This window comes from Triturus cristatus, chromosome 3_1, assembly GCF_964204655.1.
Source record: "Triturus cristatus chromosome 3_1, aTriCri1.1, whole genome shotgun sequence".
NCBI lineage: Eukaryota > Metazoa > Chordata > Amphibia > Caudata > Salamandridae > Triturus > Triturus cristatus.
The window spans coordinates 445,105,734-445,126,049 of record NC_140583.1 but is presented as its reverse complement, the minus strand read 5'-3'; the positions used below and the strand labels follow the sequence as shown (position 1 = coordinate 445,126,049).

General features: G+C 45.9%; 1 protein-coding gene across 2 annotated transcripts in view; it reads right to left on the bottom strand.

Annotated features, from left to right (window-relative positions):
• The window catches only part of TRPM7 (transient receptor potential cation channel subfamily M member 7), a 2,096,104-nt gene that overhangs the window by 1,566,472 nt on the left and 509,316 nt on the right, over positions 1 to 20,316 (bottom strand). For both annotated transcript variants that reach the window (XM_085644243.1, XM_085644244.1), the window contains exon 9: positions 1,632 to 1,755. In XM_085644243.1, coding sequence (XP_085500369.1) covers positions 1,632 to 1,755 — 124 coding nt within the window. The remainder of the gene's footprint in view (positions 1 to 1,631; positions 1,756 to 20,316) is intronic.

Below are 20,316 nucleotides of genomic sequence, written 5' to 3'. Positions count from 1 at the left end.
AAGGAAATAGTTCTAGTCCTGAATGACAAGTATCTTCACCTTGTGATGGTGGGCAGCTCTCTGAATTACTGCATGATAAACGGTGGTGTCATCCGATGGAGGGTCTGGAGGTAAACGGTTCTCTGTCAGATTCATCTGTGGGATCCCCATTGTAGTCTGACATGGATCCTCACTTTAGCTCGGAACTTAGGGCTCGAAGTACCGTTCAGGTGGGTGGGGAGGGAGGGGGGTGATAAGGACCACCAGGGTTGAATCAGAGTGGAGAGATTCAGGAGGGGCTTCTGGCGAATGAGACTGTGGAGATATAAGAGTTTGTAGCGGTCTCAGCAGTAGGGAGAGGAAGTAGAGGGCTTGTAACAATGTCCCTGAACATTTTGGTCCCCTGGGGTGTAGGAGGGTGAAATGTAGACTTTTCTTCCTCAAAAGGCCAAGTTCTGAGGATATAGAAGGGTGTATGTACAGGTTCGGAAGAAGGAGGCTTGGTAAGAATCGTCCCCATGAAGGGGTGGATGAAAATCTTGTGTGTTCTTTCAAGGACCTCTGGCAATTGCAGCTGGATAGATTCTTTGGTGGTGTTGAACCTCTGCATCAAGGATTTTGTCGGCATCTAGAGGCTGGTTTGATCAGGCGTTTCAGCATCAACTTCAGCTCCAAAGGTGGGTGTACAGAATTCTGGTGTCATCGAAAGGGAGCATTGTTTGTCACCTTTCACTGGCAGTTTGCTCAGTGTTGATGGAGACTGAGTCAAGTGGCTGTCTGCAGATTGAGACAGACCTGAAGATCGGTGCCTGTTCAGTCAGGACCCATGGATCAATGCCAAACTCCCTCAGGACTGGTGCTCTGTCTGAGTAGGCTTACAGGGTGGTGAATATTGGCCTTACTCCATCACTGGGGTCATATGAATGGACTTAGTCCTTGGTCCCGATTGCTTCAAGGCCGTACAAATGGTCTCCTCCTGCTCCACATCAGAGCCTTACGAGCACACCATCTCAGGGTCCCCTAACTCCCTTTTACTTTTTAGTTAAGATCTGTAAATATGATGCACATTTTATATTTTGCACTTTATCTCATTCTAATTTTATTTATGCTGCAGGAGACATCAAATACAATTAATTTTTACTGGTCTTATATTCCAAGCTACCCCTTCATTATGGTTCTGTTAAAAGAAAAAAAACTCGAAGGTGGTGTAAAGAGACAAACATCAGATAATACTCTAAAACACATAAAATAATATGCTCAGACAAAACTTTCATTACATTAGTGTAATAATTAGCAATTTTGCTTTAATCTGCAAAACTATCGAAACTACACAATGTGGGGAAAGCATAGGAATGCAAGCAACAAGAATGCGAGCAGCTATTGTTCACGGCAGTTGTGTTTTCTTGCTTGTTCTTTCCATTTTTGTGCGCAAAACGCATCCCCGGGCTCAAATGTACACAAGGATGCAGTTTGTACTGAAATATAGCTATAAATGCCGGTTTTGCTTTGCATGTTATGTAAATTGTGTAACATTTCGCTTAGTTACCCAAAAGCCAAATTACGCGAATTTCACACAGCCCTTGAAATTACCAAATCTTAAAACATGAAAATCTATGATACATTGTAATGTATAAATAAAGAAAACTACTTACAAGTTCTTTGCTTTTCATACATTCCATCAAAGTCTGAAAAAGATGAACTGCTTCACTCTGGCCAAAGTTAAACGTTTTTTTGATAGTGGAAATTATGTCACTCTCTACTCCGTCAGGTACATTTCTGGGAAAAAAAGTAAAGTTATGCAATATACAGTACAGGTCTAATCTGAAACAACATAAGTGATAAATCATTTTTAAATTTTACTAGCAGATACAGGTTTCATTGTACAAACCTTAACTCAATTCCACCAAACAAAAGCCCATCACTAACATGAAAAAACGTTGTTTCCCCTGAAACACCAGTTTTTCTTTTCCAGTAAATATGCATGCTTGCTGTCCAAATATCAATTTATCACTTTCATTAAATACTCATAAGTAGTACAGCCACATATGAAAAAGCATGCCTTTCATGGCGATGTACTACCATCTCAAGTCCAGGATGAGCATATTACTCAGGAATAGATGCCCAAGTGTGCGGGGTGCGGTGGTGCATTTTTGACTGTAATGACCACGAAGAGGTGGATGAGAATCTCACAACGACCCGCAGGGTAGCCGGAGATACGGTCAGATTGAGGCAAGTGTCAAAGAAAAAGCATGTTTCATGCAGATACCTGAAAAATATGTATAATAAGACACTAAGGCTGCAGGTTCTGAGCAAAAACAGATTAAGAAATTTTAAATCCTGAATACTACTAGACCGAAAAGCAGATATAATGTGCTCAGCAGTCGAACACCATCCTGCCAGAGGGCGTTCGGCTGCTGTGGGTCATCATGTGAGGTTCTCATTCACCTCTTCATGGTCAATACAGTGAAAAATGCGCAATGGCACCCCGCACACTTGGGTATCTTTTTATTTCAATCATCATAATTAGAACATCCATCCTTAGGTCTTTTGGAGCGAATACTCCCGTACCACACAAGTGTCCGCTGTCGCTTCTCCTAAAGAAGGCACCTTTGTGTCGAAACGCGCCTAGAAAGAAATTTGATTGTTAAGCCACTGAAAGTTATTTTATTATACAATCTTTTGTTTTATTTATATGTAGCTTCATCTTGCCCATCAGTGCTTATAAATCATGAAGCACGAAACATCATTAGTTCACCCCAACTTTGTTGTCATTGTCCTAGTCTGTGTACCTCGTTTTTATTGTGTAGATTGATTTCAGAGTTAATGTAGATACAATTGGAATGTGAATCACATAGCTATATATTTGTACCGTTACGATTTTTGTACGATTTAAACAAAATAATATTTTATCCGTTTATAATAATTTATTGATGTCCCCATATGTCCATGTAAGACTTCATTATGTTAATTTTGAATACATGTGAGTTGCCCTAGGTATATACATTTCATTTTTTCCCTGCCTAGACGAACCCTCACCCACTTGCAGGGCCCCCCCCCCATCTTTACATTGAACTTTTAGAAAGTTGACACTCTGTTGACCAGTTTATCTGTGGCCTCACACATTTGTTGGCCACTACACCTCCTTCTGGGGAATTGTGTGAACGACTCTCAGGCATAACAGAAGCCTGCTACAGGAGGAGTTATTACCTCCCCCTTGCAGGACGTTGGCCTGAAAAGCGAGCTTCAAATGCGAAGCAGCCTCTGGTGGGCAAATGGCAATCACACCGCTAAAGGGTTGCCCTTTTGTTCAAGTAGACAGGCTGCTGGCAGGAACAGAGAGAGGAGACCAGACCTCAAACCGTTTTTCAGATGGGCATGTAGCTCACAGGAAGCCACACCTCTGGGGGGTTGGGGGGGGGGGCTACTGAGCTCCTAACATCCAAGGAAGGGCTCAGACATATTGGGAGAGGGCAGAACAGTGCACCCTGGGCTTGATAGATACCACACATAGGCGAATGTCGTCACAGGGCAAGCGGAATCCTGGTATCCCGTTGGCTAGTGACCACATCATCTCCACAGGGCACTTTCTGGGCATAAATATGGCACCTCTGGCTCCCTGCACCTCAGATTGTTAAGGAACTGGAGAAAAACCAGAAGAAGGACTGACCTGCTGATCCCTGGACTTGGCAAAGAGAAGCCACAGTGTCTGCTGAACTGCACAAACCGCTCCTTGTGCTAGCATCAGGACCCCTCCTCTAATGTCTATTGCGATCGTGATGTAAAGATCAGAACTGGACTGGAAAACGCTTTGATGGCCAAGTAACTAACTGTCCAAATACTCCTTAGTGCCCCCCTCCCCGACCATCTCCATGCCGGATATGGTTAGCCTAGTCAAGCCGAAGGAGCTAAACATAACTCTTTCAAACTTTTCAAACGTTTCAAAAATGTTACAGTTAACAATGCTTGTTTGAAGTTGAGTCAAAAAATACTGAGATTTACATAAATTTGAAAATCTATATCTGTGGAACCCACAGATGGATTTTGTTCATCTTCGACCATAAAGATTCATCAAAATATAATCAATGTATATTAATTGATGTTGGATTGCTTTTGTGCTGTGAGACTTTATATCTTTGTTTTGGTGATTCTAAATGCTTTACACAAGTTCCTTTGTTAAAGCCTTGCTGCTCAAAGCCACAGCTACCGAGATTTGCGATAAAGGTTTTGCAAATGAGCCGGACTAGACCCAAGACTTTTGTTTGGTAGTGTATTACATGGTTAGGTCGCACAACCGTACCATAGAATACACCCCAATCCACCCATTTCTCATAGAATATCTGCCCACATTTAAAAAGACAAGTACTGACCAGTTTCTCCCCAACATCTTCAAATGCCCTCTGACTAAGGCAATCGTGCATTGGCCTACTAGAGTGCTTTCTCGGCTTCTCCACTCTCTCCAGCTCTCCGTTTGTCCTTTGAGAGTCTCCTTGCCCTACATGCCGTGGCTGCCACTGCTATAGACATCCCTTGCACACTGGTTTAAAGGAGCCCCAGGTCACAGAGGGAGTTTGGTCTTCATCTCCCTAAGGCATCCCAATTCAACCTCAACAAACGCACGAGATGAAATAGAAACATTTAAGCTTTACATAATAATGAGTGTAGAAGCCCCTGGATCGTGACAATATAGTCTATGCAGGATCAGGGATTGTGTAAAAGCGAGTGTTTAGGACACAATGTAGACTTTTAAACCTAGCTCTCTAGGTCTACTCTGTAATCCCCTGAATTCTACACCCGAATCTCCGATCTCATTTTACCCTTCTGTCCATCAGCAGACTCCATAATACATTTACGTCTTCTGCCAGTATCATTTCACCTCATTCCTTTTACACAAGATTTTCTAGGATGTCTTTCAGAAAAGATTCCTGTGCTAATTTCATGGCATACATATATATATATTTATGAGTGATGGGTTTGTGGCAGAAATCAAGTGGACTCTAAAAGAGCACCCACCTTTGTTCCCTATAGATCTTGGCCCTTATGAATCATTTGCATGGTATGGCTAGGCTGGGCCCAATACTGAATAAATGGGATAGGACTTTAGCTGTATTGTAAAGTGGTCTTTGTGCATGAGGTGCATTCTGGGTATGAACAGCATACCAGGATCATGTAGTTGGACATATGTCCAAATCTTTTGTCTCTTACTTCAAGAGATTAAGCTCTTCACATTAAGTGATATCAATTTGAATAATGGTGTAGAACTGGATTAGCAGCCAGTTCTTCATTCAACACTTCCTTCTGTCTTTGCCGTACAAGTTCCTGGAAACCCCATAAATGGTAATCACTTAAAAGCAGAAGTAATCATGGACAACTGACTCTAAATGTTACTTTCATCTAGCTCCTTATTGCTACTGGACCGGAGGACAAGGTGATGTCAACCTTCCCTCACACTTCACAGCAAATACCTTCTAGTTGTACATAAGAATCTCAACACTTTTAGGGAGCGCAACCTCGTGGCAGCAATATTTTCCGCTACCCAGTTGGTCTCTATTCTGTACCTCCCCTTACTAACCCTCCTGCAGTGGACCAATGTGGCAGTCAATAATGCGGCAATCCCTGTTGCACCCTTTAATCCTCTGCCATACAAATCTGTTTCATGGGGTTCACTGTACAGAGGGTAACAGCCCATGAACAAGTCCGCGATTACTGTTCATGCCACTTCTTCGAACCGGTCTGTCTCTCTGGTTCATCCAAGTTTTTAATCAGTCTCTTCTCCATGTGCAGCGAATCTGAGAGTATATTGCAGCAAGCCTTGTAGAGTTGCCCCGTGCACCAAATAATTACATACCCTCGCCTAACGTGTAGACTGTCCTCTCTTTCTTGCCACAAGAACTGCATCACAGTTCGAAAGTCCAACTATATAATTTTCATTTCTTGATGAATTCCTGACCGAGGGGTCTGAATTCTATTCCACGCTGTAGATTTGATGACAATTAATTCTGAGAGAGGATGAACAGGCTGTCACTTTAGAAAACAGTGTTCGCCTCGTTGGATTGTGATACAGTGTACTCGGAGTCTAGTCGGACAATCTTGCCACCATCTCTTTGTACCAGGCCAAGCTCCTTAGAATGTGCTCCTACTCTGTGTGCACTTAATATAACAACCTTGAAGTCCATCCTTATCTTCAGCACAACCCAAACAATTTCAGAGAGACTGGTTTATAGATTATCCCTTTGTATCTTCCTTAACAATGCACATGTATTCTGTTCCTCTGATCATTTTCTCTTGACACATTTCACCATTAGAAATGTTACTTGTGCTTCTAATGCACCATGGTTGAGTGGATTGGTTGCTCAGAGCCTCTATGGACTCTAGTTGGTCTCTGTTGCTTACACACTGATTAAGGGTTTCCATATCAAACTTTATATCTGCAACGTCCCTGCGCAAATCTATTTTAGTGGGTGTGGGGACAGTCCCCCGTCCAGTTTCCTTACAAACACTAATTTCAATTCTACAGCAGCAGGCCCATTGGTCCTCTATTGTGACTGACGTTACTGCCTTCTCTGACATTTTCTGAGACCGTTTAATTGGCAACTGCAATTAGTCAAATATTTTACAATAGTGCTATTTTTGCCCGATTTGCTGTGTTTCAGCACGAGGTGAATTCCACTACCTACTTGGCTTCTTTCACCAAGTAGGGAAAATACAATTGTGTATGAAACCTCTGCACTCCTCGTTCACTTAACGTCCATACTGTGAGCTACGTAATGTTGATGGCTCGACAGCCAAACTCCCACAGAATGCTCTGTCTCCTTACAACCAATTTAGTCAGATCAAAGCAGCATGTCCACTCATGAAGGCACCCAACCAGTACACTCCCCAAACACCTTATTATTAGTTATTAAGCACATGTCCACAGAAGCATCTTGGCATTGAGAGCATATCACTCTAGGCCTCCTCTGCCACTAATGATCATGCAACAGACTGTATGTACCCCACGAAAAGGGCTGTCCCAGCTTTCCTCCCGTCGCACTCCATTATGAGAATTTGGTCACACCCTAAAACAGGGTCAAGGGAGTTGCTCTTTCTTCCGCTATTCACGGCCGCCTCATCACCACTCTCCGAATGGTCATGACTATTGTGAACGGAGCACAAGGCAGGCTGTTCTGTTCTTCAAAAAATACATCTGTCCATTTTGGGGTGCAGAGATGTGGCTTCAACAACATTGCTTCCCATAGGAAAGGATCTCCCCTGTCCCTTTCTATTCAGATCACTGGCGATCGTCAGGCACGATGCACTTCAAGGCACAGGCGCCATTTCCCATGGCAACAATCAAGACTACTCTAGTCACTCAAGCAAACAACAAGCACCTCAGAATCCAGGAACAACCAGCAGCTCAATCAGTCTGTCAGCGCTTTACGAAGGTGAAAAGATACCGTCGGATATCCCACATTAAGACCCAACAGAAGAGTATGCCACCATGTGCTTCTTTGCATCTGGTCGAGCAGTAAGGCACAAAGCAGAGCGAGAAAGCTCCTTGCAAGCCACCATTTTGGGTGGGGGTCCTCCGAAGTGCTCTTTTGCAAATCATCAAACGGTTCATTAATGCCTCAGGCAAACATGCATGTATTGAGAACTCAGCTGCTCAAGAAGTTTAAATACTGACTAGGTGTCCTAGTACAACTATAAAACTCTTTCCCCAATTTCTGACCTCCCCTACCCAGCTATTGCTCTAAAGACAATGGTGAACACATAATTTACTGCCTTACCGAAATTACACGAATTCGATGCACAAGTGCCAAGTTGCAAACCGATCCTCACTGCAGCGTTCAACAATGTCAACCACAGAACACTACTAGATAATGTGTCAACTATATGATGTATCAATAAAATGCAGAGTGTAAGGAAATGGGGTGCAATATATGGTGTGGTACTGCAACCTCATGGTGTAATGCACTTACCAACTCCATTAGGTCCTTTGGGTTTCGTCTTTCAAACCCTCAGCTTAATCCTGGGTAGCTGTGGCACTGAGCAGCAAAGCTTACACAGGTAACAAGTGCATTCAGCACCAAAACAACTGAAGAAGAAATTGACTCGATACTCAAGAAATCCAACACCAATTTTTATAAAATAGTTTCTATTTTTGAAAGAATTTAGACACTAGAGCGAAAAAAGATCCACCAGAAAGTTCTGGAGATATAGATTTTACAAGCAATAATAAATCAGCACAATTTTACTCACCTGCAAACAGCTCTTGGCGAAGTTAATGAATTGGACACTTTGAAACGTTTTAAAAGAAAACGTAGATTAAATGTCTATATATAGTTTATTTATTTGCAAAGTTACTTAAAACCATTGCAGTACGTACAAAAAATAAAAGCATTATATAAATGATAGATCGCAATGATAAACTTTCATCATAATTAAATTATAAAATCACTTCCATTACTAGCAAGTTAAAAATATCAGTTTAAACGTACCAAGAGCAGCCACTATGAGCAATTAGAATGGATTGTCCAACAGCCCTTTTACCCCCAAAATAGCTTTAGTGACAATTTGGTTAAATGTCAATATGGTCGGTTAGAAGTACTTGGGGTGCCCACCTTTGGCAGGGAGCTAGTCAACGGGACCAGCAAGATCCTCAAGAAGTTACCTTCACAAGGGAAGCTGTCCAACAGCAATTCCAGACACTTTTCCTCTGGAGTAGTCCTGAAGCAAGGGATAAAGGATGCTGAAGGTGCTCCAAGGATGCTGTGGATGCCACACGGTCGACTGGGTCCTTAATGTAGGAATTCCTCTGTCCACAAAGATGGTGAGGGGGTCTTGGTTGCAGGGTCAACATCCCACAAAGTACTCTCTATTCTGGCCTAACTCCAGTTGCCCCTGGACTAACAGTCGCCCATTGTCGAGGTCATGAGTCCATAACTCGCCTTCTGAGGATTCCAGCAACTCTCCGGTTCAGCAAACTAGGGTGCAACTCTGTGCGTTGGGTCTTGATATTCAGTGCTGCATGGCGGTATTGGTAGAAGCCTAAAATACTTTGAGCTACCAACTTGCCTCAACAGGCTTCCTCAGCTGTTGTGTCCCTGTGCTGCAAACAGGAGGCCATTCAACTGGTCCTTGGACTTCTGTTGGCTTGACTGAGCTCAGGAGACGGCTTCTCCTTGAGCAGGACATGGCAGGCACAGTCCCTCTCTTCCCTATCCACCAGGTGCAGCAGGTGCTGTCCTCATAGGTGCAAAAAAAAAACTGATGGACAGAATGCAGAACAAGGTCATACATTAACCCCAGTACAGAGATCGGGCCTAAAGCCATCGTTTTTTTGCTCACCATGCCATTCCAGTTTGCACCTCTTGCTCACTTTGCCACTGGATTCAAGCTAGCCTGGCTGATGAAGGGTGTTACCCAGAAACCGGTCCCAGGATGCTCTTTTCCGATTCAGGGAAGAACTGGCTTGGCAGTTCGGGCTGGACTGTTCCCATGAAGCACAGGGTCAAGACTGATTTGCATATAGCTGGGTCTGAACTGAGATGGCGAAGTGAGCTAAAGAATGATGATGGATTCAACCTAGATCTGCGACTGGGGGCGAGTATCTGAAAAGTTTCAGCGCTCCGTCCATCATCTCCTTGTGTTTGCTTTGTCCTCATAGGTGCAGCATCTTTTTGCTGGTCCCTCAGTGCAGCAGGCCAGTCCTCCTTTGGTCCATCTTCCAAGTCAGTAGCGATCTGTGGTCTGGTTGCCAGGAGTGCCCCTCTTATGCTCAGAAAATGCTCTAGGGGCAGCATGCGATTTAGTAGCCAATGGGCTATCAGGTTCCCTCCCCCCTAGTTACCACTTCTTGTGGAATGTGGCATCTGGCTATCCTAGGATGCACCGTTCTGTCCACTCCCCAAGATGGTGAGAACCCTCTCCTGGTGTACAGAACCCCTGAGCTCACCCCGGGGTGTGGCTACCTGAGGGCTACAAGCCTTAGGAGAAACAGGTTTGGCAACTGGTTTCTCCTCTATGATCCCTGTGCCAGCCTTTTTACCTCAACAATGGGGCGGCCCTCACCCCTGGTGTTCCACATCTGCTCTTCAAAGGCGGTTCATCTTTGAAGCCTGCATTTTGGGGCTAACGCCTAAGTGGCTTCCTGCAGGAGGGAGTTGACACCTCCCTGGCCTGCAATCCCTCACTGTTCTCCTTCCTGAGAGTCATTGGCACATCACTTCAAGAGGGCAGAAAGCTGTAACGTGGAGCAGGCCCCCTGTGTGCCCGGGAAATCACAGGAGTTTTAAAGGCAACAAAGTGGCAGCTTTGCTAAAGCTGCACACTGCAACAAGTTACAATAATTTCGACTTGAAAAACGGAATCGGGCTTAATGTAATTAGCTGTTTGATACCTCGGAGTCAATCAATCAATCAGGGGTTTATATAGCACACTAATCACCCGTGAGGGTCTGAAGGAGCTAGGGTGGGGTGGGGGACGGGGCAGCTCAGGATCAGTCGAAGAGCTAGGTCTTGAGGTCCTTCCTGAAGGTGTGCAGGGTTGGCGAGCATCTGATGTTCACAGGGAGCTCGTTCCAGGTCTTGGCTGCCATGTAGGAGAAAGCTCTCCCGCCCGTTCTGTTTCTGCGGATGCAGGGGACCTCTGCCAGGGCGAGGTCGGCAGAGCGGAGGTTCCTCTTGGGTACGTGGAAGAATACTCTCTCGTTGAGGTATTTGGGTCCGATATTGTAGAGAGATTTGTAGGCGTGGGTGAGGAGTTTGAAGGTGACCCTTTTCTCGACAGGGAGCCAGTGGAGGTCTCGCAGGTGTTGGGTCATGTGTTCGTGACGCGGAGTTCCGAGGACGAGTCTGGCAGCGGCGTTCTGGATGGTCTGGAGTCTGTGTAGTGGGGGGTTTTGTTGATTCCGGCATACAGGGTGTTGCCGTAGTCCAGTCTGCTGGTTACGAGTGCGTGGGTGATGGTCTTTCTGCAGTAGGGAGGATCCACTTGAAGGATTTGCGGAGGATGTGCAGGCAGCTGAAGCTGGTGGAGGCGACAACGTTGATCTGGCGGTTCATAGAGATGGAGGAGTCGAGGATGATGCAGAGGTTGCGTGTGTGGTCAGTAGGAGTGGGTGGATTCCCGCGGGCGGAGGGCCACCAGGTGTTGTCCCAGGCAGAGTTGCAGGATCCGAGGAGGAGGACCTCGGTCTTCTCTGAGTTGAGCTTCAAGCACCTGTCTTTCATCCAGGCTGCCATGTTCTTCATGCCTTCCTGGTGTCTTCGGGATTCTTCGTGGATGAGAGGATGAGCTGGGTGTCGGATACAATGCTGAGCCCATGCGGTCCGACGATGGCGGCGAGGGGGGTCATGTAGACGTTGAAGAGCGTGGGGCTGAGAGATGAGCCTTGGGGTACTCCGCAGTTGATATCGGTGGGTTCGGAGACGAAGAGAGAGAGTCTGATCCTCTGGGTTCTGCCAGAGAGAAAGGATCGGATCCAGTAGAGGGTGGTTCCTTGTATCCCTGCGTCGTGAAGTCTGGCCGCAAAGGTGCGATGAGAAACGGTGTCGACGGCTGCGGAGAGGTCTAGGAGGATAAGGGCCGCGGTGTGTCCCTGGTCGAGTAGCACGCGGATGTCGTTAGTGGCGGCGAGGAGAGCGGTCTCAGTGCTGTGGCTGCTGCGGAATCCAGACTGGGAGGCATCTAGGATGGAGTTCTCTTCGATGAAGGTGGACAGCTGGGCGTTCACGAGTCGCTCGGTGACTTTTGCCGCTAAAGGGAGGAGAGAGAGATGGGCCGGTAGTTTTTCAGGTCCGTTGGGTAGGCCGAGGGCTTCTTAAGGAGGGGTTTTACCTCCGCCCGTTTCCAGTCGTCTGGGAAGATGTCGGACATGAGGGAGGCGTTAATGGTCCTTCCAAGTTCGGGTGCGGTGGGCAGGGGTCCGTGGAGCTCCTGAGTGGGTTTTCTGCATGGTAGTGGTGGTGTGTTCGACGGTAGTGGGATTCCAGGTAGTGATGGTTGGCCTATCGGCAGCGTTTTGGGGGTGGGGGGGAGGGAGGTGTTTTCAGGCGTAAGTTCGTTGAAGTTGTTGTAGAGGGCCTTGATCTTCAGGTGGAAGTATGAGCAGAGATACTGGGAAGGTGTGACGTCCGTGGCTTTGTGAACTGCTGTATGATGTTGAACAGTTCCTTGGCGTTGGTCGCGTTGGTCTGGACTTTGTCTCTTATGAAGATCCGTTTGGTGTCCCTAATGCGCTGGTGATATTTCTTCAGGGCACTCCTGTGCTTGTTCCGTGCTTGTGTAATTTTCTGGTTTCGTCAGGATTTCTCTAGGCGTCTGCAAGAGCGTCTGGCTTCCTGAAGCTCAGTGGTGAACCAGGCAGCCTTCAGCGGGCGTTGTTTGGCGGGGTGTCAGAGGGGGAGAGTTTGTCGGCGCAGCGGGAGATCCAGCGGTGAAGTTCTGTGGCTGCAGAGTTGGTGTCGGTCGTGGTGCTGGGGGAGGGGGGTCTTGGAAGAGGGTGGTGAAGAGGAGTTCTTCTGTGACCTTGCTCCAGTTTATTTGTGGCGGTCGCAGCGGGGGCTGGGGTGCGGAGGTGGTGTTGAAGGTGAAATGGACGCAGTGGTGGACAGTCCAGGGAGGCTGGGTGGTGTGGCTGAACCGGATGTTTGTTCCTCCCGCGAAGATAGGGTCGAGAGTGTATCCAGCTCTGTGCGTGGGCGTGTTGACCAGCTGCTTCAGTCCGAGGTTGGCAAGGAGAGCATTGGTGTCGGGGTCGTTACGACTGTCGAGGTGAAAGTTCAGGTCCCTTAGTAGAATGTAGTCCATGGAGTTGATTGCGTGGGTTGGAAGCAGGCGAACCCCCCAGAGACGATCAGCTGGACGCACTCACTTCAGATAGGCAGGCAGAAAGTACAGCACTTCACAGGGAAGAGACGGCGGGGCTCCGTAAATATCCCATAGCGCTACAATGGGACGCCCTACTGACAGCTTTTAACACTGCGAATACCGGGGAGGGCCATCACACCTAGTCAGTCGTTCCATAAGCCACATGCCGAAAGTCCTGGGGGGCGGGAGACGGGAACATGGAGACCTTCACTCACATCTCACCGGATGCCGCTTTGTAGCGTGCGCCTGGCGTAGAGTAGTCCTCTACCCGCCTTTTGTTCCAGCGCCTGCGCTCCTAGGGCGAGCTCATTACATTGGCACGAGTTTGACCTCCGCCCCAGTGCGCTATCCTGTCATACCTCCCACATTTAATAGTCCCATGCTCTATAATGTAATGACTTCCATAATGGATTTTAGAAGGCAGCCTTTTAATTATGTTGTTAATAGTTTTTATATTGAAAATGTTTAATTTGTTGGGGTATCTGCTTTTATCCTTTCTCTTTCCCTCTGGCACAAGTCCCTCGTCGGCCTGTTGTACTGGCCGCGGAAGACTGTTTTCAACATTTGTCAGTCTCAAGACGATCAGATAAGGGTGGCCTTAATGCTATAGGCAATGTAATTATGTTGTACTGGCACCTTTTTCTCTCCCTCTCTTTTCATTTGGTTGCACTCCTCTCTCTCCACGGGCGACTAAGCAATGTGGGGAGATACATAGGTCTGATGATCGAGAAGACGTTAAGAGGGATAGCCACTTGATGAAAAGTCTGTGTGTTGCAACTCATCGTAAAATGATCTGCAATAGTCTGAGTAGTTTACCCGCAACAGTATTGACGCAAAAATGCAATATATACTTGGAAACTCTGATCTTTTATTTTTTTTCTGATGCTTTGTTATGTTATGTACCATGAGCAAATGGGAATTGTTTTAAAAAGACCAATAAAGATAATTAAACAAAAAATTGGAGGTGATTGCGTGGGGTGCGGCGACCTCAGCTATGGTGGTTGCGGACTGGGTGCGAGGTCCCGACAGTCTGTAGATGAGGGTGCCCCGTAGCGTGGTCCTGGGGCTGGGCTGGATCTGGAAGTTGAGGTGTTATGTGTTGGAGTGGGGGTCGCTCGTGTTTGACGTGGAGAGGCGGAGGGGGTCTTGTGAGCGATTTAGAGTCCTCCTCTTGGGCGGTGGGGGCGGTTCTTTCTCAGGATCTTGTAGCCGTTGAGGATGGCAGACGCGATATTGGGGCCGGAGGTGGCGTTGGTCCAGGTTTCAGTGAAGAAGGCGACGTCGGGCGAGATTGTGTCCATCAGGTCCCAGATCTCTACGGCGTGTCGGTGGAGGGAGCGCACGTTGATGAGGATGCACGCCAGGGTGTCAGTGGTGCATGTGGAGGAAGGATGACGGAACTGCGGCAGGCTCTGCACGAGAACTGTCCTTGGGTGGTGTTTGGAGAGGATCTTACGCAGTCGGTGTGGCTTCCGAGATTGAGTGCGTTGAGCGTGGTACAGTTGTAGCGGTGGGACCTGGGTGAGCAAGGGTTCCTGGCACTGGTCGCGGACGGGCGCAGACAAGCTTGCCTTAGGCGCGGCTTCCACGCCAGCAGCGCGACCGCGCAGAGGTCTGTATTAAATAGGGGAGGGAGGCTCAGCTGGGATGCAGGAAAACGGTCGCGGGTAGAGGGGAGGGGCCGGGACAGCAGTGGCAGGAACGGGAGAGGGTGAAGGCGCGAGGGGGTAGGCACAGTAAGGAGAGAAAATCAAGTAAGATAAAAAAGAAAAGAAAAGACAGATGCAAGGTGGCGAAAACTAAACACAGTTAACCAAAAAACACAGTTAAACAGAATTAAGCAAAATCGCAATACTCAGAGGCAGCAGCCTCGAACAGCAGGAGCTGTCTGGAAGAGTACAGGCCTATGACCGAAGTCATGGTCTTAGTGGGAGTGCCCACTTTGATCGCACTATTCCTGAGTTAGCACAGTTGAGGGGTCAGCATGTAACTATGCACGCACCAATTTGGCGACCACGTTTTTCCATAGTAAAACTGCAGTTTTGCGTGTTTTACTGTAAGGACATGTACTTGGGGGACCTCCAGGTAGGCACAATCAGTGCTGCAAGCCAGGTGGTACCCCTCTAAACTACATACTCTGGGTACCAGTGTACCTTCACTCAGTTCCTCCGGAATTACCAAATAGGCAAAGTGGGCACCAGCCTATGGGCCCCAATCCTGTCAGAGACCTGTAACAACGGATCAAAATAATATTGATTTGAGCTTGAAAGAAAATTGAAATAAAGCTTTCTTAAGTATTGTTTCCAAAAGATAATCAAAGAAACTAAAATTTTACATTACATCAAAGACCATATAGAGAAAATATTGTATAAATGTAATGTACCCATTTACAACTTAAAGTACATAAACCAGAGACCTCAGATTCACATAACAGTTTGTCTCTTAAAAGCGCATTTTCTGGCAGCTGCCAGTTTGTAAAAAAATCCAGTGAACTGGGTATTAGGAGATAATTTGTGAGGGAAGCCCCAAAGTTTTGACTGCCTAGAGGCCTCCACAGGGTTTAATCCGGCACTGACATTACAAAGGACCTACAAGTAAGTTAGCCATTTCCAACTGGGTATAGCCAATTCGCCAAACACTTTAGGGTCAGATCACTGGCAAGGAGGTCTGGTTAGCAAGCCTCGGTGCACCCAGATTCGTAACACCAGCAGCATCAGTCAAAAAACGTTAGGGTGACATTCAAAAAGAGGTACTTCCTTACACAGAGGCGTCACATTTTTCATCTCCTTTTTAAACGAGTATTAGTAGGCAAAACTTATCTCCTCCTATTTCCACAGACATTGGGGAGATACAAAGAAGACCAACTATCACCGACGTTTAATACCCACAAGGTACCCTGTAAACACATATTGGACAGTTTCAACGTATATGTACTCAATGCCCAGAATCACATCAGAGTAGTCAAAGAACCAACGCATCATCCTCAAATAATAAACTACCTAAAACGAATCAAAAGCTAGATGCACTGTACAGTTTTATGTTAAAATACTGTGGTAGGTATTACTCCTAAACCCACAAACACCCCTTACTTTCACATGGCTGGGTAAATTCAATGGACCTTAATGAACCTTTTACCTTCTCATTATCAAAAAGTCTAAACAGGTAAACGTCACAAAAACATTGTTCTTTCGCCTTTGCTTTAGCAATCAATTTGGTCTCTACTGCTCTTGCTTTATAGGACTGACCTAAATCTTGCAGTGGTAATCTCCTGAATGTGCCACAGAGTTTTTTTCTATAGAAGCTTCCCCGCTAACATAAGGGTTAAAGTTTTACGGGTGCAGAACCATGGGGTTGCCTTAGTTTGGCCTGCTTTATCAAACAAGAAATGCCACACTAACTATTCTTTTAAAATGTCACTTCATTCGTGGCCGCTTTACTCAATAGCAGCGGTCACCATTTTTTTTTATCTGTATATGAATGTAATACAAACAATTGTTGACACACACAGAAAATCACATATAAAATGTGTCCACATAAGTCCCAACATAGTAGACAAACACACTTTAGACAAAACCACAAATTACAACAAACTACATAACAAATTATAAATTACAAGGTAAAACAAATTATCATCTCACATTATTTACAAATCCAAATGAGAGGTTAAAAGTGATCATTAATGAGGTTCTAAATACAATTTGACAATTCATTGCATTGCTATCATATTAATGGCCTGCAGCATACCAGATTGCCCCTCGTACTAATGTCAGTTCAGTGGTTCCAAAGGAAATAACAGGTTGGAATAAAGTTTCAATTTGCTTCTACTTCGTATTAGTAACATATGACAGACTGCGGCAAGTTAGGTATTCTATTCTATACTGCACTTATATAGCGCATGACTATCCTTGGGTATCCCAGCGTTGGTAGTGCGGCACAAGCTGTTTAGAGAGGGTTAGAGAGATGTGGTCTGGAAGAGCTAAGTCTTTAAAGGTTTTATGAAGAGAAGTTCCATTTTGGCTGATATAAGAGAAAGCGGAAGGCCATTCCATAGTTTAGACACACTGTAGGCAGAAGAGCGCCCTCCAGATTTTTTCACTGTGATCCTAGGAACTATGATTAGATGGGTCATGGATGAGCATAAAATTCTATAGGAAATGTAGGGGGCTACTAAAGTATGGGAGATCATGGGCTCTTTATCAAGGAATACCCTGTGGGCGATACAAAGTGATTTGAACGTGATACTCTCCGCCACAAGAAGCCAACAAAGGGAAGTTTGGGCTTGTCAGGCAGATTGATGTCTAGTTAGATTGCACATCAGCCGGGCAGTGGCCTTTTGAATCACCTGCAGTTTTCTTATTGTGGACTTTGGGGCACCCAAGTATAAAGAGTTGCCGTAGTCCAGGCGAGAAAGAATAATAGCCTAGACCACCAGCCTCTGGTAGGAAGGAGGGGTAGAATATTTCAAAGCATCCTTAGTAGGCTGAAACAGATGGCCGAGAGGTTTACTGCTTAGGTGTTTAAGTTCAGAGATTTGTCCAGCCACATTCCAAAGCGCTTAATAGCAGTTTTTAGGGTAGGAGGGTGGCCTAGACAGTGTATACAAATTAGATCTGAGCATGGGAACCCTTTACAGAGCCAGAGGGTGGAGAGGTCATTTCTCAAATGAAAGGGATTCAGGGAATACGTTCTCCCTAATTAATTAAACATCAAACCTATAAGTATCCCACCTAGTATGTCGGCTGTGATCAATTCTAGAATGAGATAGAAGAAAATAAAAGAAGGGGGAGGATTGGAAGGAGAGTGGGTGGTCTCCACAATGGCTCTTCGCTATTCAGTGCAGGGAAGAAAAAAATCCTTTTCTTTGAATAACCCCCACACACTCCAATAGTGTCATGCTTCATCATCGGGTTCCCCCTGACCCCTAAAGGCTCAACCACCTTCCAGGAAGCTATTACAGAGAAAAGATCAGGGGGCTTAACTAGAGATTCAAAATCCCTCAACTTCTCCAAGGTATCCCTTTATTGGCAAAGTAGCCCGGGAAGGTTACAAATATATAATAGTTGTAGGAATTTAGGACTAGCCTAGACAATCTGGCCAGTTCCAATTAAATGAGGGTGGCAAGTTGTTACCTAGCAACATTAGCTCTGCTTTTCCTTCATTCAATTTAAGGCAGGAGCTGTTCATCGAGCTTGCTACTTTCTCTAGGCAGGAAACTTGTGCAAAGGAGGGGGAATTCTGGCTTTGGGTGAGAGAAAAGACCAGTTGAGTTTCGTCTGTGTAAAGCACTATTGATATCCCAAATAGATTAACAATTTCTGCAGCCTCGCATAACCATTAAATAGAGTAGGGCTCAAAGATGAGCCCTGGGGTACTCTGCATTCTAAAGGGAAAATCTCAGATGTGCAAGCTCTGTCAATGACCTGGAAGGAAATGCTTTCAAGTAAGGACTTTAGCCAAGTAAAGATTAGTCCTGCGATACCCGCTTTCTGCAATCTTTCAGCTGAGATGTTGTGAAAGACATGGTTTTCTAGGGTTTTACTTATCCCAGGAAGCAGGTAAATCGGTTGATGATAGCCTAGGTCGAGGGGGTCCAAATTAGGTTTCTTTAATAATGCTTTAACCATGTATGTATTTTTCCTTCAAACTAATACCATACGATTTATGATAAATATGTTCACTAAACTATAAATGGAATATCTCACAAAAAGGTGGGCATTACCAGTTCACATTTTCAAACGGTCCAAAGACTATCAGAATTCATCTCATGTCTCCTTCTCAATAGTACTCTTATTTTACACAATTAGATTCAGTTCCATTACCATTGAGTGGTTTAACCCATTCTGTGCCCATGACGAGCTAGACTTGTCATGGAGCACAGTCGCCCTGTGCCCATGACAAGTCCAGCTCGTCATGACACCCACCCACGGGGGAAGCGCTGGCACTCCCCCGTGAGTGGTCGATCTTTTTTGTTTTTTACTGGGAAGGCAGGGGAAGACCTTCCCCTGCCTCCCCCCACCCCTGCGTCATCAATGACGTCAGCGCGCGAGCCGCGCTGACGTCATTGGAGGTTTCCCCTTTGTTCTCCGAGGCGCAGGAAGCCATTTGCTTCCTGCGCGTCGGAGAGTGAAGGTGAGTTTTGGGACTGGGGAGGGGGGATTTTGGCGATCGGTGGGTTTGGTTAGGGTGGGGGCACTATGTTGGGGGAGGTCGAAGGCATGCCACAAGGCTCTGCTTCGTTCGTGTTTTTTTGTAGTTGCTTCCCTGTGAAATGGATCTCAAAAAGAAAAACGCTCTGCCGAGAAATGCCATTCTTCTGAAATTTTCAATTCCAAAGTGCAGCAGGATGGAGAGAAATTGAATGTATTATATGAGAATTAAATACCTAACTAAATAAAGCAAGACCGAGGGGTTGCAAAGTGGCCAGATTGGTTTTATTTACATCCAAATACACCAGTATCACTTTACAGAGTTTGCCAGTGAAGTGCTACTTTCGTTTTCTCGTCTTTCTTTGAACAGCATTGTTGTTCCCAGGTTGGGAGAGTGTACCATTCCTGGAGGTACTGCAATACCTGGTTGATGGGTGGATTGGAAAACACAATGTGTACCATGGCTCTGTGTTTATGGATGTGGTCTTTTTATACCATACTGCTTACGTTTTGTAAGGATGTAAGCAATGGACAGTGAAACGGTTCCCTTCAGGGCCCTCTAGTCATGTCCATAACTTTTCCGGTGAAACCACTCGCTGATTTCTGAATAGTGAGTGAGAGATCATTAAGGTAACCATGTTGTTTCGGCTTACATTTCACATGCTTTGCATTCCCTAGGAGTGGTTGCTTTATTTTTTTTTAGGCAGCATATTACTCTTATCAAGTGCATAATTTGAATTGAGCCACGTCCAAGTGTTTATAGCGGGCACAATTAGGTTATAGCTGAAGGCAGTGCGAGTTTCTCTCAGTGGGCAAGTATGGTGTTTAGTGGGGATGTGGCACTATGGCCAGAGCTGTCGAATTTGGAACTGGGGAACCGGGTTCAGCATTCATGACCAGTCCACCACACCACTGTACTGAGGGAGCACATTCCCATGCTAGACCGTAGAAGGCCCCACTAGACCTTAGAAGGCTTGATGTCTTAGCACAAGCAGGTGTACCCTAGTGGTGTCAATTGTGGGTTAAACTTGAAGGCCTGTCCACCACAATCCATACTGAAGTTCATCTCCAGTCTTGCGGGCAGGCCTACGAAGCAGCACACCCTAGAGCAACAGTGATCCAGTCGCTGTGACTCTGTCACTGAGGTCACATGAACCTTGAGCAGGTTAGGGCGATGCGAACGATATGACCTCACTGGGTACCTATTTCGGGTGGGTGCGTAGTGTTTGCAAGTATATTATGGTTTGAAAAAAACTTGCTGCCTCCTTCCTGGCCTCCAGCAATTTTCAGAAACAATTAAAATGTCATGATAACTTTGGTGATTAATGTTCTTCCTAGAGAG